The 18,394-nt window shown below is 36.6% G+C and overlaps 1 protein-coding gene across 7 annotated transcripts in view; it reads left to right on the forward strand.

Annotated features, from left to right (window-relative positions):
- Window positions 1-18,394, forward strand: part of TBCK (TBC1 domain containing kinase) — a 99,216-nt gene that overhangs the window by 36,469 nt on the left and 44,353 nt on the right. For all 7 annotated transcript variants that reach the window (XM_065690607.1, XM_065690658.1, XM_065690650.1 and 4 more), the window contains exons 12-20: window positions 875-974; window positions 2,917-2,966; window positions 3,344-3,473; window positions 3,804-3,902; window positions 5,194-5,256; window positions 6,109-6,235; window positions 6,771-6,821; window positions 7,565-7,648; window positions 11,390-11,475. In XM_065690607.1, coding sequence (XP_065546679.1) covers window positions 875-974; window positions 2,917-2,966; window positions 3,344-3,473; window positions 3,804-3,902; window positions 5,194-5,256; window positions 6,109-6,235; window positions 6,771-6,821; window positions 7,565-7,648; window positions 11,390-11,475 — 790 coding nt within the window. The remainder of the gene's footprint in view (window positions 1-874; window positions 975-2,916; window positions 2,967-3,343; window positions 3,474-3,803; window positions 3,903-5,193; window positions 5,257-6,108; window positions 6,236-6,770; window positions 6,822-7,564; window positions 7,649-11,389; window positions 11,476-18,394) is intronic.

Below are 18,394 nucleotides of genomic sequence, written 5' to 3' on the forward strand. Positions count from 1 at the left end.
AATCAATGTACAGCAAAAATGTGGTAACTTGAAAAAAAAAAAAGGTGGAGCTAGATTTTATGTGAAATTTGGTGGCAGAATTAGTGTGGATTTCAAGGGATTGCCTATTTCTGTACCCACATACACACAGGTGTATGCATGTCCTTTTGAATTATATGGGGAAAATACTTTTGTCATACTATCTGTGTTGAAGATGAGGTGTTCATTTCAAAAGTACAATCTAACTCCATCTTCTAAGTGGTACTGAGAATGCTAGCTTAATTTCTGGAAGCCAATTTCATTTGATTGGCTTTAAAATTATCACAAAATAGGCAATTTGTGTATGCTGTGTTGTATGCATTTGTATCCTTCGATGGATTGCAGCAGGAAAGGTCTGTGCCAGACTTTTGCTTGGGATTTGGTCATGGTGGGAAATGGCTTTCAGCTTACAATAATGTTTTATTTTTGCTTTTCACAATAAATGGCATTCCTGTTCTGTGCCAGGCCAAGGAATAAAAGGGAATATTAGAATAATGGAATCATAGAATAGTTAGGGTTGGAAAGGACCTCAAGATCATCTAGTTCCAACCCCCCTGCCACAGGCAGGAACACATTAATTCCGTATCTCATTACTGTTCTTTTGTGTGCAAACCAAAGTTATAGAAAACTTGAAATGTGCTTTTTTCACTCCAAAACCTGTTTGAATAATTTAAGGCAATTGTACATTCCCTTGATAACAGGCTTCATGCCATGCAGAGTCAATACAGTATACTTCAAATTACAAGTATTTTGTTTTAAAGAGAAAATTGATAGATGTAAAAATGTTCTATTTTTTTTTAAACTCGAGTCTTGCGTTTTAAAATGACCTAATTTTTTTTTTTCCTCCCTTTTGAAGCTTTTTATTAGAAGATGGTGAGAGCTTTGGGCAAGGACGAGACAGAAGTTCCCTCCTAGATGACACAACTGTGACTTTGTCTCTGTGCCAGCTCCGAAACGTAAGAAGAATATTGTGCACTTGTTCTTGTCTTCACTGTAGAAACATTTATTTGAAGGGAATATGTAACAGCAGCTCCTACTGCTGTTCCTTCAAATGACAGTGTTGTTGATTCTAAGAGAATACTTCTTAGCATCCACTTCAGATTCTAATTTATGCTAGTAGATTGCTTTGTCTGCAAAAGCTTACAAAATATGATTTATCTTATGTTCTTCCATCCCCCTCATGTGTCCCTCCCTTTCCCTATTTTTGTTACCTACTTCGTTCTGGTGAAGCCCAGATGGTTCTGTGGTACCTAATATTCTCCAATATTGTTAAATTAATTGGACAGTGTCATCTTGCATTGTTTAATTCCTCTCTGTAGGTGGCACACAAGATCCAAAAGAAAGATAAACTTGATTCAGTTGCAACTCCTGAAAGCCTTTTTACCAAGTTCCTACTAGCTAATTACTAATCTTTGGAATATATAGGTATGAAACAACTAGTTCAAAAGATCAAAGCATTTTGCCTGAATGCAGTAGCGCAGTTTTCATCTTCAGTGGAAAAATCAACATAACTCATAATTTTGCGTGATGTCATGATCAGTTACAAGATTTACTGCATATATTACTGAAATGTGGTAATCGTTCATGTCTCTGCACATATAGAGCTTTATTGTTGTAGAATTAAAAATTTATGCTGTACTATTTGCAGCTTGCTTTTTATAGCAGTGAATGCAATTCTGTCTCAGTCTTTAGAAAGAACCTTTCCATATGATTACAGGGGTTAATACAGAAAGAAAGGTGACTCCTGAAGTCTTAATCTTTGCCACTTTTATTTCAATTTTAGTGGCAATGTGGCAAATACTGTGTAAACGTATTTCTTTAGTAGAACTTTGCATTGCTTCACACAGACGCATGTAAAGAGACCATATAACTGGATTATTTTGTTGCTTGGTTGGTGGAATTTTGGGGGGCAAGCAGAGGAGGTTAAGAATATGAAACAGCTATTTTGAAGGTAGCATGCACTGCACGTCCTACTGTTGTCCCTACAAAAGGGGTAGCTTTTAATGCATTTTTTTAAACTTTTTAATCTGTAATTTTGGGTATCACCCCCTCCTTCTATAAATGCGGCAACAAATAAGTATATACTGAAATTTAATTTTGGGGAATATGCAAGCCTGAACCTTGCAGTGTTAGCTGAAATAAATTTTTGAACTTGCGTATTTCTTTAAACACCTTTTATAGAGCAGAGCATGATGCTTATAATCAAAAGAGGATAAGTATTGAATGAACTAAGAATGAACTTTACTGTCAATCCCAGGAGACACAGGCAGTGTGCCGTATGCCTTTAAGTTCGGGGTTGAACTGCAAAACAGAACACTGCAGGGGAGATGGTATTAAACTTTTATCATGGTGCATCAAAGATATCTGAAAACTTCAGGCAAAAGCCTGTGCATGTTTGCCTGTTTACCTTTCCAGAGAATGTCTGTATTTGTGTGTAACTTTCAGATGCTGAGAGGAACTCCAATTTGTGTAACCGCTGAACTGATTAAAAATATAAAACCAAATTGTTCAGCTGCTTTGCAGCTACTTGGATAGGAAGTCCATGTAGAAAAATGAGGAAAAGAAGAAGAACTATATAATAGAACTGAACCTTCCATTTAACTATCCATTTAATCCATGGCTCATAGAACTATGTTTTGTCTGTAAGCAGATTTATGAATGAGTGTTATCTTCAGGCAGAACAACTTCTATCAACTCAAAAAGCCTTTATTAGCAAAAGTTTATAGTGTTCAATGCTGTATGTTTCTTTGCTGATTGAGGACTGAGCTAACGCTTAGGTCTCAAGGCAAGCTAGGAAGTTTAGCAAAAAATTGCTAATTGATCTTTATTCCACTAAATATTTCCACTTGAATTCCGAGCAGCTTTCTGATAATGAATTATTTTTATTCTTCTTTTCAGAGACTGAAAGATGTTGGTGGGGAAGCATTTTATCCATTGCTTGAAGATGAGTAAGTTTGTGTATAAGCTTGTACATATATGAGGGACTGAATTTTGAACCACTAGTTTTATTTGACTGGCACACTGCACAGCTATACACAACTGTCTTCCAAAAGCAAGCCTAACATGTACTTGTTTGGCTCTTAGGCTTAAGAGCTGATTAACACTGTAGTGGTGGACTTAGGGCCCTGATACCAAACCAAGGATCCTAGCCTGTTTCTCTGTTCTGGAAATCAACTGTTTTGTTAGTTGATTTCCAGAACAGAATATTCAAAAGTGTCCATTTAAACTTGTTTATGACTCAGAAATGCATCACAGGATATTAATTTTTTTTATGGTGATTTGTATTTCTTGCTGTTCACTGCTACTATCCTAACTCTTTTTCCAGACAGTCAACTTTACCTCATTCAAACAGTAGTAATGAGCTGTCTGCAGCTGCAAGTCTTCCTCTCATCATCCGGGAGAGGGACACAGAATACCAGCTAAATAGAATTGTCCTGTTTGACAGGCTGTTGAAGGTATGGAACCTTTCTGATGCTGGATAATTAGATTTGATCTGTTAATTTGAGGATTTCTAAAGGACCAAATAATTGAAAAAGGGAGCAGAGATCAAGAGGCCACCATGGGAAAGCACGTGAATACATTAATGGGAAGAAATGAGTATTTTAACATCAGAGTTCCTCCATCTAGGCCTTCCAGTTAGGAATGAAATTAACTTGTTAAACTGGCATTCTCTGTTTTGGCTGACAGCATTTGTCTTTTGGAGGAGACACCATCCCAGAACTGGGATTTGAATTGTTTCAATTACATAATAACATTTTTTTGCTGTTCATTTCTTCTCTTTGAAGGCCTACCCATATAAGAAAAACCAAATTTGGAAAGAAGCCAGGGTTGACATCCCTCCTCTTCTGAGAGGCATAACCTGGGCTGCCCTGTTGGGTGTTGAGGTAAGGGTAGTGGGAGGGCATTAGCGAAGTTGCTGTACTTCCTGGGAGGGAATGGGATAGCAATGGGATTTGACAAGGAAGGTGGGATGGATTTGAAGATTTGTCAGGTAAAATTACTGGAATTTCAAACAAAATGAGTCATGAAATTGTGTGAATGGAAACAATGTTCAGACTTGCTTTTTGTTTCTTAAGGTTATTTGATTTCAGGGAATGTATACAAATTTGACTGCCTTTAATTTTGATTATGGGATGGAAACATACTACTTACTGAGTCAAACTTTGCTAGATTGTTTAAATACGATTGGTTGTTAAAAGTTTTTTTTTCTTTTTGCTTTGATTTTAAAAATTTTTGACAAATGCAGTTTAGAATTCTTCTGCTCCAGTCAGCAATAGTTGGACAAAACAGGATGAAACATACCAAATGTATTTTTCTCACCAATGCATTTTCTCCAAAGACTAGAGAATAAATACATGTAACACTTTTGGACAAAGGACTAGAAAGGAATGTCCCAGAAGTGACAGCTCCTCACAGAGATTGCTTGACTACCCTCTTCTTGCATCTACCCTGCTTGCAATTTGCTTGTAGTGCAGCAAAGAGGTTCTCATAGGTAACACATCCAGTTAATTTAGGATATTTAGCTTAGGAGGTGATCTGCTGAGTGCTATCTAATAAGACCAAAAAAAAAGCTGTAATGTAAATAACAGTTATTGCTCAGGGTTGTGGCCTGGGTCTTGGGAGTTGAGGCAGTTCTCATGCTTCATAAGCTTATCATCTGTACAATGCAGATAGTGTTTCCCTGTGCCATAGTAGTAAGATGGACTTGTCAGCATGCCTGTCTTGGGATTCATGCAAGGACATGCTATGTAAGAGTAGTATATATTGGATGTGTATAGCTGGATTCAGTGCCTTCAGAGAGATGTTGCTGAAAGCCACTTGCTTGTGGTTTAGATAAGCACTGAATTCGAACTGAAGAGCATTTTTTAACATGAAAATGGAAAACTGTATGAAGTATACAATTTTCTGCATAAACAACTGAAAATTGATGAAGATTGTACTGAGGAGGTCATCAAAAGGTTTATATGTCCTGATAACAGAATGAAGATGGCTTTGTTTGAAATTCAGGTGTCAGAATTTTCTGTATTTTGGGAAAAAATTTCAGGGAAAAAAAAAAGTTGCTAACTAAAGCCCCTAACAAAAACTGTCAGCTTTTGTATGTCAGTATGTACACTGTCATATGCATTTATGTTAGTAATGACTTTCTAAATTTGGGTGTTGTTCTTCCACATTTAGGGTGCCATACAAGCAAAATATGATGCCATTGATAAAGACACACCAATTCCTACAGACAGACAAGTAAGACTTCTGATGTTATCAAATATTGCCACTTGAAGTAATGCAAAGATCTTTTCCATGAGCCACAGACATTTGCCTGTTACAACAGATATGGCCAATAGTACTGAAAGGCATCCTCCTGTCCTCTAACCCTACCCCTACTGGAGCAAGAATCTTGCAAAACAGAGGAATGGGTAATTTAACTTGAATTATAATATGTAGGAAGCAAAATCTTCTACTTCAGAATCACTGTTTCTGTAGCAGCAGCAGAGTGTAGTAAGCAATATTACTGATGTACTGCTAAATCCTGGTTTTAGTGAATGTTTGTTCTGCATGTTGGACCTTGTACCAGATAGTGCAAGTACCTGGAGATCCTGTGAGGTGAGCTGTGCTTGAGCAGTTTGGTTCTCCAGGAAGTCTTGCCAGACATAAAAAGTCATCACAAGCAACAGCTGTTCCTTTTGGCTGGCTGAAGAAATATTTTACACCAAATTGGGTACAGCATTCTGAGAACTCTCATTTGATTATCCTTTAGAGCAAAGGGATCATAGCACCTGGAATGAGTCCAAAAGTTGGGTCAGAAAAAAAACCTATAGCAGTAGTCTGCATTCTGCCTTTTTCAAGGCAATTTAAAAATATGAATCTGGAAAAAGAAAAAAAAAAATCCCTCTTTTTAATCTTGGACAGGGCTATTAGAGTCCCAAGTCCCCTTTCAGTGTTGATTTTGAGTGTGATAGAGGAAGCCGATCGTGTTTATGATGGTGATCTGACATATTCTTTGGCTCACTTCCATCTCTAGTGTTGCAAGATTGCTGTAGTACTACCTCGCTTATCCTGATTTTTCTTTATATTATATGCCTGGCTGTGATGCAGATTGAAGTTGATATTCCTCGTTGCCATCAGTATGATGAGTTGCTGTCATCACCAGAGGGTCATGCAAAGTTTAGACGTGTATTGAAGGCCTGGGTTGTTTCCCATCCTGATTTGGTGTACTGGCAAGGTGAGTTTGACTGGTTGGCTAGGTCAGATAATTAACTGGAAAGCTATAGCTGACTTAAAAATACCTCCACCTTTTTCCCTACCCCCAATGTAAGCTTTTTTTTGAGCACTTTCCTTTCTGTTTCTTTTGAATAAGGAATCTATGGGTTATTACAGATTTAGATCCTAATAATTTATATTTAATTCGTAATGAAAAATCACCCCATTGTTTCTTATATATTTACTCTCCTAAGCTTCAGTCACTTAAACAAAAAAAAAAAAGTCTGCTTATTGTTCAGCTCCAAGTAAAACTGCTGAAGTTACTGAGCAAGCTCTTGGGATAGTAAATTGCATTTCTTGCAAGCCTTGGTAGAATAATCAATTCAGCATTATAGTACAACATCTTCTTTCATACATTGATTTCACAGTTGTTTTCAGCATTGCACGTGAAGCCTGAGGTTGCAGATTTATAATCAGTATCAAGAGTGCAAATTTATTTTGTGCATTGCTGTAAATGAGCTCTTTATGCTGTTTTTTTGTGGCTTTTCTCTCTTCAGGTCTTGACTCTCTTTGTGCACCATTTCTGTACTTGAATTTTAACAATGAAGGTGAGTATCCTTTTCTGCTGCGGGTGAAGGGGAAGCATAATCTGTCATCTCTGTCTAGTTGTAGACAGTGCACCCACATATAGATGGAAACTTTCTGTAGCCACAAAGGAATTTTAAAGCTCTTGTTGGCACAAGTCAAAAGAAACAGTTGGGTTTCAAAATGTGTATGTGGGGTGCTACTCTTCAAGCAGGGGTTCAAATCCTGCATTTATTGAATACAGTAATGAATACATAATGCATAATTGTTGAGTAGAATAATGAATATATAATAAAAAGCGCAAATAACTTTGTTTATAGGAAAGCAAGAAAAGCTTCTCTAGTATGTCTTTTTCAGTGAGGCTGTAGTTCAGCCTCGTTTAATGTGTGTAGTTTCTAACCTAACTATTAACCTCTCCAGACTAGCTTTATTCAGAAAAGCTGATGATTGTTTTAAATGTCTAAAAGCTTATCTGACCAGCTTTGGATATGTGGCCTTTATCAGCTTAGAATGTGATTTGTTCAGAATAGGTGTAGTCCAATATTCTGTTCTCTTGGACCTGGCTTTCTTTATGTAAGGCCTGGGGGGGGGGGGGACTAGTTTCTTAGAACAGTGATTCCTATTATGCCTACTGTGCATCATTTTTGTGTATAGGTTGATTTAAGAATAATAATAAGCATAAGCTTATTACCTGATTAATAATGAACTTTTAGGCATACTTACGTTTCTATCTCTGTAGGTGCATTTATTTTTCTATTTCTTTCAGCTCTAGCATATGCCTGCATGTCTGCTTTTATCCCCAAGTATTTGTATAACTTCTTTTTGAAGGATAATTCTCATGTTATTCAAGGTAAGTCTGTCCCTTTTTTTTCTTTTTTTTTTCTGAAAAGTGGAATTATTTCTGGATTATAAATGCAATTTTCAAGTTGCAAAATTGAAACATAATTAGAATCTAACTGTAGAAATACCCACCTATTTATTTCAAAAGGTTTATTTTAGATAAGTAAGAACAACAGCTGTGTAAGAAAAATAGGATCAAAATAAGTGGGTAATTCAGGCAGGCAAAAAAAAAAAAAAACAAATGCTCTGTATAAGCTTTTTGAAAGCCATTAATAGTTAAAAAAAAAAAAAAAAAGGGTGGTAATGAATGTTTCTAATTGCAAGCAGTTATGAGTATTTATTGAATACTGGCTTTCAGCATGGCTCCCTGTCCTATTTCTTTTAAAGAAATTCTTCTGTATATAACTTGTGAAAGTCCTCAACTTAGGAACAGTGTCTGTAATTTTTTTTCTGCAAAAAACCAAAATGAAATTGAGACCTGATCAACAACATATAATTAGACATAAAAGCAGTTATGTACTGGCTAATAGGGAAGGAGCTAGCATAAGGAGTTGTTAGGAGAGGCAATTAGTAAGAAGTGTTATGAACTGAATATGTGAAATAAATAGTTTGGAAAAACTATTCAATAGAACTTATTTGCATCCTTTTGTCTGTAAAGAAAGAGCCCTTGCTTGATAAAAGGGGCAGTAGAGCTCTAAAGATGGACAGAGTAAATATATCATATGCTGCTGTTGTGACAATCTCTTTAGGCTTCAAGACTAATAGCTTGATAAAGACTTTTCTCAAAGGAGTATATTCTTACATAAAATAATACTTTTGCTCTCTAGAGTTCATAGAATCATAGAATCATAGTATAGTTAGGGTTGGAAAGGACCTCAAGATCATCTAGTTCCAACCCCCCTGCCATGGACAGGGACACCTCGCACTAAACCATCCCACACAAGGCTTCATCCAACCTGGCCTTGAACACCGCCAGGGATGGAGCACTCATAACCTCCCTGGGCAACCAATTCCAGTGTCTCACCACCCTAACAGGAAAGAATTTCCTCCTTATATCCAATTTAAACTTCCCTGATGTTATCCCTAAGGAGCTTTATAAAAAGTCAGAAATACAGGTCAGTAGGATTCTGTGAACCAAAGTGGCAGCTCAGGCATTCCTGAGTTCCTGTGCAATGTCTGGCATCATCAGGGACTCAGGGAGACCTTTTAGGAGTCATTTAGGATTCTGATTTAATCCTTTCTTGGGTTGTATGTCAAATGCCAATGTGTAAATGGTAGCTTTAAGTGAAAATCCTGTGTAATTTCCCTACTTTATTGGGTTTGAAGAAAGTGTTAAGAATGTGTCATTTAACTGCCTACTGCAATTTTAGCTTCTGAGCTTCTTTGTGTCTTCCATGTAGAGGTGCACAGGAAGAGTCTTTTGAACTGCAGAGTTTAACACATACCTCATTTCTGAACTTGTCCTACATTATGAAAACAGGTGTTTTTTCTAAGCTTGTCAGATGTATTTCCTCACATGAAATAGGAAATGAGCAGTTAAAGAGGTTTGGGTATGGAATGCCAAATTACGTAAAACAGAAAAATTGTACAATGAAATTCCAGCCAGCAGCAATTGGCTGGACCTGAGTGGTACGTGTTTGTGAAGATCTGTGTGTTTTTAAAAACCTAATTAACCATGTAATCCCATGCACTAATTATATTTCATAAGACTGGCTAGTCAAATAAAGATGGTATTTATCAACCTTTATTATATCTGTAGAGAACCATCATGGGCACGAACCTTCATTTTTAAAATAAATGTGCTTCAGAGTAGCTAATTGTGAAATCGTTTTCATCTATATACAGCTGAATGTGTAGGGTTGTGTAGAATTACTGGTTTGCTGTACCTGACTTGTGATTACTGGCTGTTTCATGAAATAAAACTGATGTGAAATGCACTTCAAAAAAATAATTAATAACACAGTGTAGTATGCATTTAAGGCATGGATTCAGTTATCTTCTGAACTTGCATGCATGTGAATAACTTTGGCTTGAAACTGAGAAAACGTGATCTGTGAGTAGCTCCAAAGCAGTCTCGCCTTGGTGACGCAAAACTCGGTATTGGGTCTGTTTGCCCACTTACCTCCACATCTGAGTGCTGCCAGGGCATCAGTGGCATAAGAGAGGTGCAGTATCTGAGGGGAGAGGCTGGCACTCATAAGATGCCAGATGCCTCTTAAGAGGTTTCGTGCAGGGGCTTTGTCATTGCTGCTAGAAGCAAAAGTTGTGAAATTTCTGAAGGAGGCTCAAGAGGTCTTAATTTCTAATTGTAACTTACATTAGAGAATTAGGCATCCATTCAAGGATAATTTCCAGTAGGACTGCGTCTTGTTTCCCTCGTGCTGTTACAATGAGAGCATTGTTGATCAGTCCTCCTGAGGTGGAATCAGCTTTTAAAATATCTGGTCCATTCAGAATTATTTTACAGAGTGATTGGTCTTAACTTGCCAGCTTAACCTGAAAGGAGTTAACTTGAATACAGATAATGAAGATTTGAGTGAGATAGGAGCCTGTAAACAAGTGGATGTTTAGGCCCATTTTTATTTTTAAAGATGTCTAAGCATGGAATTATCCCAGCAGAACCACTTCTGTGCTTCTTAGCAGTGGAATTGGAGTTTGATTTTTGTCCCTTCAGGGATGAAGTCAAACTGAGAAATGGGGAGTTATTTGCTCTCCCCAGGAGAGACAGGAGTAGGCATCTAGTCCTTAGAGTAGACTTTAAAAAAACAACGGCAACTGTGGATGGTTCATTTGGGGAATTGTGTGGACTTCATCTTTGGGGCCTTATATTCGGGGGATGCACTGAGATGTCAGCATATTCTGACATGGGAGGAGGGTTCGCATTCTTTGTCTATCTTCTCCCCCTCAACTTGCTGTCTAGGCCCTAATTACTCTTCTTTGGGGAGCATAAAGGAAAAGGAATTGCCATCTGTTACAAAACTACAATGTTATTGCCTCTTCATCTTCCTTCTAACAAAGGATATGACGGTGTGGACAAAACTGGAATTGGGGCAGAACAGAGAGAAAGAAATTTGTCAATGTCTGTGTTCTGCTGGCTGCTTCTCTTCCAATTAAAAGCAAGTGTTATTTGGATAATTAAATAGCGCCCCTTGGCCTAATGTGCCATGCTGAAAATGTAATACATTTTATCTTTTACAATAAGTATCTCTTCTTATCTATTAAAAAAAATACAAATTAAAGTGTTACTGGTCATGGAAATAGTAACCTTAAAGCCCTGTTGCCTTAAACTTCTGGGTTACAAAATTTAACTTTGTAGGAAAGAAACCACATAGAATATAATTTAAAAAGTATAAAATGTGTCTATCATTAAAACAGTTTGAGGCTTAAAAATCCTTGGAACAGTCCTGTTCTGATTTGCTTCTGTGAGTATCTTGTGGCTCATAATCATATTGGAAATTCTTTAACTTTACATGTCAAGTGACCATAACAACCTGAGTCGAACCAAGTAAACCGTTGTTGAAAATCTGGATTGTGAAGTACTGAGGAAAAGAAATTAAACATTCCTTCCTCTGTATTGAATATAATGCTGACAAAGAGGGCAGCAGTAGTATTCACTTGCTGGTTAATTGTAGGTTGAAAATAAATTATTTTAAAAAATAGTGTTATTCCTTTACTACAGCTCAGTTGTGAGCTAACAGCATGTGGTGGCTTGTGTTTTTGTCAATGACCTTGAATTTGCTTGTTGTTTCAGAATACCTGACAGTGTTTTCCCAGATGATTGCATTCCATGATCCAGAGCTGAGTAACCACCTTAATGAAATTGGTTTTATTCCAGATGTAAGTGCTAAACATTTTTATAAGTATTGTTCAAAGGAAGTAAAAAATGGAGAATGAGGGCAGCTTGGAGGAGATGCCTTTCCAGATTATTTCAGTGGCAGTTTGACATAAGTGAAACTTTCATGTTAATGGACTTTTTTGAGCATGCTGATAAAATGGTAAAGTTTTGATTGTTGTTTTACATACCTCAATCCTTCCTGTTCCGTTAGCATGGTAAATACAAAAAAGTACTAATTGCCAGTTATGACTTGAAGATTCATCTTAAAAGATATAATTTTATGTAATATAATTTTATTTATAAAGCATGGATTAATTACAGAAATTAATGTCCATAAATGACTAAAAGCTAGATTTCTCCAAACAAGTTAAATGCCATTGGTTAACACAAAAGACATGCAAATTTGCAAATAATACAGAAAAATATGTGTGAGCGATGGTTAATCTGTAGATGTGTCATACTTTGGAAGATGCTTAGCAGTCATTTGTTAGAATCTATCAAAAGCATTGGACAAGTGCTTAACTTGTCTTCAAGTTTTATGCTTTCATTGAAAGAAGCCTGTAAGATAGAGGAAAATGAAAACTGAGAAATCAGTCAAAATGTAATGGAGGGAGGGGTATGTTGGAAAAGGCAAAAGAAGGCTTTCTTTAAAGGCTCACTTTTAGCTATCACTGCAAATAGTGAAGCTTTCCTCTTTTGTTTAGAGAGGTATATATAGTCCAGAAAGCCAAGATAAACATTTTTATAGTGTTATCTATCTACTAGATATGATAGCATCACTGAAGTTTGATTGATGTGTATGAAAAGTAGATTTAGGCAAGGCTATAGAGAGAACATTATTAATTGATATTGTCTCTGTCATGTTATGTTTGACATTTAGAAATCTGGCAATAAGAAGAAGAGATGACTGAGAGGTCAAAATGGAATAAGGAAATTGAAGTCAAGTGATGCTGATGTAGAAATATAAATTTTATAAGAAATTTATATGGACTTCTTCTGTAAGCAGTATAAAGCTTTATGCTTATTAGGAAATAATTTAAGTTGAAACAGCAAGGCTAAGCCTCTGAAAGTTATTTGTTGTACATATTCACCAATTCCTGGGTGAATTTGTGTGTGTCTTTGGGACTGACAGATACTCATTATCACTGTTTACAAAGATTGTAATGGAAAAGCAGATACATACTTTGATTTGTAGAGTTGTTTTTGATGTAATAATGTTGTTTATGAATGATACAAATTTAAAAGATACTGTGGCATTAAAATGAGCAGAAGAAAAAGCCAGTGTATTGCATTATAAAGAGAGATGTTTGAGAAGACCACATGTATTGCTGATAGCCCACATCTAAAGAGGATAGGTGGGAAGAAGATGAAGGAAAGGTGGGAAGAAGGGAGAACATTGATCTCTAGAAAGTCTAAATATTTTGGGGGTTGAAGAGCATGGGTAACAGCAAGGTTTAAGTTCCTGATGGAGAATCAGTTTTGCAGCATCACTGTGTAAATGCAGTCGGCTGTGGATGACCAAAGCAATTCCTCTATGTGTTTTGTCCAGAATCCTAGTTACAACTGAAGAAGTAAAGATATCATTTTCCCTGACCATCTTACAGGTTCCCATTTTTGCTACTAACCTACATGAGAGCTCTGTGGCAACCTCCCTTGGGTGTTAACTTGATCTTTCAGCATCTCCTAGTGTCTTCTTATACATTCAAAATTCTCCACTGAAAACCTTCAAGGTGCAAGTCAAATGGAATAGTTTAAAATCACATTTTTTTATATTTTAGGTTTTGTGTTGTGCTAGCCAATAGACAATGCATAGTGAAATTTGAGAGTCAAATGTCTCTCAAGTGTTAAAGTCTAGAGATGATTAGGTAATGTACTAAATAATTACAAAATAGAGGTGTATTAAAAAAACAACTTTCATTGAATACAAATGGTAGTTCTAAAATTAACAGTAGCCTCTGAAAAGAGGTTGTCCTTTCTAAATAGTCTTTTTTTGTTTTTAACAAGTAAAAGTTGTTCTGCCTTTTAGATTAGTGAGAAGTGTTTTTTTGTACCTGTAACAAGATAGCACAGGATCCATCAAGGTGAAGGATATGCACTGTAGTAATGAGACCTGAACCAGAGTTTCGTGCTTGAGTGCTAATCCTATCAGAGTAAACCCTGATTAGTGTTTCATCATTGAAGCGCAGGCTCTGCTGCAGGAAAGATTGTGTTTCCTGGCACCCTTCTTATTTGCTTCAGGTCACGTAGCTCTCAGAATATTGAATATTGCTGAAGCTTGAATAGCTGATGCAGGGCCTGGATGAAGCACATTGCTGCGGCTATGTGATTTACATGTAAATAGAGGGATATATATGGTGAATCTTACAGTTCTTTGCTGACTTTCCTGGAGTTTATAATTTCTCCCCTTTCTCCCCACATATAATGCTTTAGAACTCATTCTGTATTTTACTGAATAATGCTAATATCAACAGCAGGCAATTTTGAACTGAAGGAAAACAAGGAAGTGTGCTACATTACTAAAAGGGTAACTATAGCTATAAATTAAACTGAAGAGCTTTCAGCTGCAAATTATGGAAGCTAGACACAGCTGACAGGTGGCCATGAACAGAGATGACAAAGTCTGGATGCAGTTACTAATTCCATTGTGCTGGAACTGCTGTTATAGGTAGATACCTTAGCTTGGTTTTGGCGATATGCAGGAGGTGTTAGTAATAGGTCTTCATCCAAGAATTAAAAATCCCACAATTGAAGTACTTTATCTCTGTTTGTTCTGTTACCCATTTACCTACTGGTAAATCCTGGGGAGAGATTTCTTGCTGGTGTATTTATCTTGTGAGGAAAGTGATCATTCTTCATATTTTGTTTGTGTAGCTGCATGTAGGTGGGTAGATTCTCTTTGCATCCCCAGTCATCAAAACATTTTTGCACCTTTCTGTAGCATTTAAAGTTCTGACTAATTGTCTAGGCACCATATAGGCTTGAGGCTAAGTATGTGTCTATCTGTTTTGAAGACAGAACATAGAGGTGCAAGATGGGGGGGTTTATAGAATAGGCTACTGCACTTGGAAGTGACCTACAATGATAATCTGGTCCAGCTGCCTGACCAGTTCAGGTTCAGCCAAGCTAAAGCATGTTAAGGGCATTGTCCGAATGCCTCTTAAATACTGACAGACTTGGGGCATCAACCACCTTCCAAGGAAGCTGGTTCCAGTGTCTGACCACCTTCTCAGTAAAGAAGTGCTTCTTAATGTTCAGTCTAAATGTCTCCTGGTGCAGCTTTGAACCATTCATACACGTCCTATCACTGGATACAAGGGAGAAGAGATCAACACCTTCGTCTCCACTTCCCCACTTCAGGAAGCTGTAGAGGGCAAAAACATTTTTTTTCTTCACAAATGAAAATTGAAACAAAAAGCAGTAGCTGGGAGGCAGCCTTGTTAGGACAATTCCAGCTTATTGTTGGACAACACTGTTTCACACATACATCAATCAGGCAAAACAGAACACCAACAAAAAAACCCCAAACAAAATAAAAAACAAAACCCCAAACCAACCCCAAACAAATAAACCACAGCAAATTCATAGACAGAAAATTTTGTTCTTCCTAAAGCAAATGAGGTACTCACTGCTGGAGATAGAATTCTTGCCCAGTTGCCATTGATCGTGGTAGTTCCTATATTCCTGTGTGACTTCAGCCTTGAGAAAGAAAGGCTCCAACATAAAAAAGTCTTGAGCACTGAAAACAGTGTGAAATACGTGCCTTAGCATGTATTAGTGTGAAATATATGCCTTAACATGTACTGGGGGGGGGGTTATCCATCTGTAAATATTTTTAAGATGGTGAAGACTCAACAGTTTACTGGTTTAAGATAACACACTGCATTGAATAACAGATTGTCAGGGCAAGTATTCTTCTATGAAAGACTGCAAGAATAATGATTACTCCTATTGTGTTTATCTTTAAAACTGTCGGTATTTAACCTTGATCTCAGCTCTATAATTCTCCGAGGTGTAGAAGGTGAACTTTCTTAGAGATTTCTGAATTTTCTTAGTTTTTTGGGAAACTCAGGTGTTATATACATGCATAACAAACAAGAACTTGCAAAGAATGTTGGCATTTTTGATGTTTTGAAAACTCCAACCTTCAGTTTTAAATAATTGATTTTCATTATCCTGCAGACAGGTACATAGCTTCACTATAGGCATCTTATAATGTTCATAAGGTACACTTGAATCATACAGGACAGCCACTTAATTCTTGCAGACTTTTCAGAGTACAAGAAGCTTGTTTGTGCCTTTTAATACTCTCTACCATCACCACCAACAAACATTAACACTCATTTTCACCTTGCTATTTCTTCTGAAATGTTTTTAGAATCAAAATTCCCAAAGTTTTCTTTAAAACTACTGTCTTTGTAACTGAAATCTCAATCTGCTGTAGGCACAAGTGTGTAAAGCTCTCATCTTCTGGAGGAACGGTCAAATAATGAAAAAAACCAGACGGTAATAGCAGGGAATTAATGAAATGCTCTTAGAAAAACTTTCATCAAGATTTGAACCAGTATCTCTAACATCTTTTAATGTCTGATGAGAGATGCACTCTTTTCAAAATATGCCCATGTAACTATGGACAAGTAAAACATTTTCAGCCTGTTGAAGAGCAGTGAACTGCATCTCCAAGCTCAGGTACTAATCAGAATTTGTTATAGCAGAGCACTATTGGAAAGGAAGCTTTAGATAGGAATAATGAGGCAGGGAAAGATGGAGAAGGAAAGCAAACCTAAGGACAAATGTAACTAAAAAAAACCCTGTGGATTTATTCAGATTGTTTGATTGGGAGCTTATGTTAGGGGACTGCTGTTTTCTTCATGTATAAGAAATATCAAAAAAAAGAGCTTGAATTTTACTAGCAAAGCAAAATGATAGTTGCGGCATTGCTGATCTCAAGTTCACTCAAAAAATATTGAGTATTAGTTTTACAGGCTCTTATTTTAATGTGACTTATTCTCAGGCTGTTGCAGGAGTTAAAACGCTGCTTTGATTAAACATTAGGTGTGTTTTCTAGCTACGAAGAGTTAAGTCTCAGTAAAAGCCACAACCCGATTATGTTTCAGGGTTCAATAGTGAGAGCTTGAAAACCTTTTTAGCAGCTGGTTAGTACGAAAGCATGGCCCGATGCTGTTCCACCTAGTGATTGCTAGAGGGCAGCATTTACTAATAATATATTAAAAGTACAGTCAGCCGCTGAGAGTTTCGTAGCCTACTCATTTAAGGATTTCAAGTCAATGCAGTTCTTTTTGTCTCTGTTTTTCAGTTTGACTTGTATGGCAACGACCAGTGTTGTGGCTTTTCTTTGCTTGGTTATTAATAGTAATCATAGCCTCTTCAGGTTTACCAAGACCTCCTTGTCTTAGAACATTATGAAAATTAGATGGAAAAATCCCTTCAATAAAAAACTTGCCTAATACTTTCTACTTAAATAGTTTGACCTATATTTTCATGTTGTTGTTAAGTATGGTAATGATGGTTTAGAGCAAAGCGATGCTTTGCCTTGTAGTTACATCTTAATGATCTGCCTAATGTTAAAAATTTTATGTATTTTCTTGTATATTTCTATATAGATGCATACAAAATTAGAGGTGTTTGTGAAATTAGGAGAAAGTATGGATCTGGGTTAAACATATTCATCAAATGTATGAAAAGGAGGAAGTAATTGCTTTTAAATACCAAGGAAGTAATATAGTTCAAAATTACTTCCGCATAATATGTACCACCAGGCAAAGAGGAGGCTCAGGCTTTTAGGAGTGCTTGATTTTCTAGTGCATTGAAAGCAAGCAGGTAAACAGGTATTGGCTGATCATAACCACTGTAGGAGGTATTTCAGCGAACAGGGTATGTTGTTATTGAGCAGAGAGCCATCTATGGAAGGCATGTAAAGATATACTCAGTGAAATAGTATGAATGTATCAGAAGATTAAAATAGTAATAGAAATATCATGATTTTCAACAGTTTTAAGGGTTCAAACCCTTAAAACCAATTGGCTGAATGGAAGCCAAGCTTTGTAAAAGCCTCCCGAATACTGAAAGTAGTGAACAGTCTGGTCATCACAGCTTTTTTAGTTTTATGGACAGTATGTTCAGATGTTATCAGATGTTCAGATAAAGGCATAGAAATAAAACTTAGAGCTGTGCTAAAGAGCTTTTCAGCAGATGTGTGCATCATTTAGCCAGGGCCATAACCCAGTTAAGGGTTTATGGAATAAGTAGTAATTTATTAACATAATATCAATTAGGCTTTCTAGTTCTCATTTGCTTGCTTCCAGGGAAAGCTTAATAGGAGGACTAATTTACACTTTATGAGCTAAAAAGTAATATATTAAGCTTTATGTCTAACAGTAAATCTTCAGAAGTAGAAAACAGAGCACGTGAGCTATGCAACTGAATAAAATTTAACAATGATCATCTCGCTCTTGCATCCCTAATTTGTGGTGACTTTCTGTGCAGTTCAGTGTTTCAAGAAAGTAGGTTTTGTTGCCTTCAACGTGCTAAATAATTAGTTGAAAATTTAAAAACTCTTAAGGTAACAAATGCTTAGTTTTCTAATGCATACTGAAATTTTCTCTATATGATATTACGAGAATGAAAGTTGACAGAAACTAGAGGTTTTCTGTGACCACTGCAGCAGTAGAAGTTCTTAGTCTAATAGTTGTATAAGTGCTGAAGCAGCCTCAAATCAGATGACACCTGCCTTTAAAGGTCACAGTAGAACAACATGAATACTTTAGGCTTTAGTAACTGGCAGTATATGGTTCTGAGAATGAAACTGTTCTTATTGCTGTTCAATGCCAAGTATACATTTTAATAAATAGCAACATAGGAGAAAAAGATAGATACGGTTAATTTTTCTGTTGGAAATTGTGA

Source organism: Lathamus discolor, chromosome 1 (genome assembly GCF_037157495.1).
Source record: "Lathamus discolor isolate bLatDis1 chromosome 1, bLatDis1.hap1, whole genome shotgun sequence".
Lineage (NCBI taxonomy): Eukaryota > Metazoa > Chordata > Aves > Psittaciformes > Psittacidae > Lathamus > Lathamus discolor.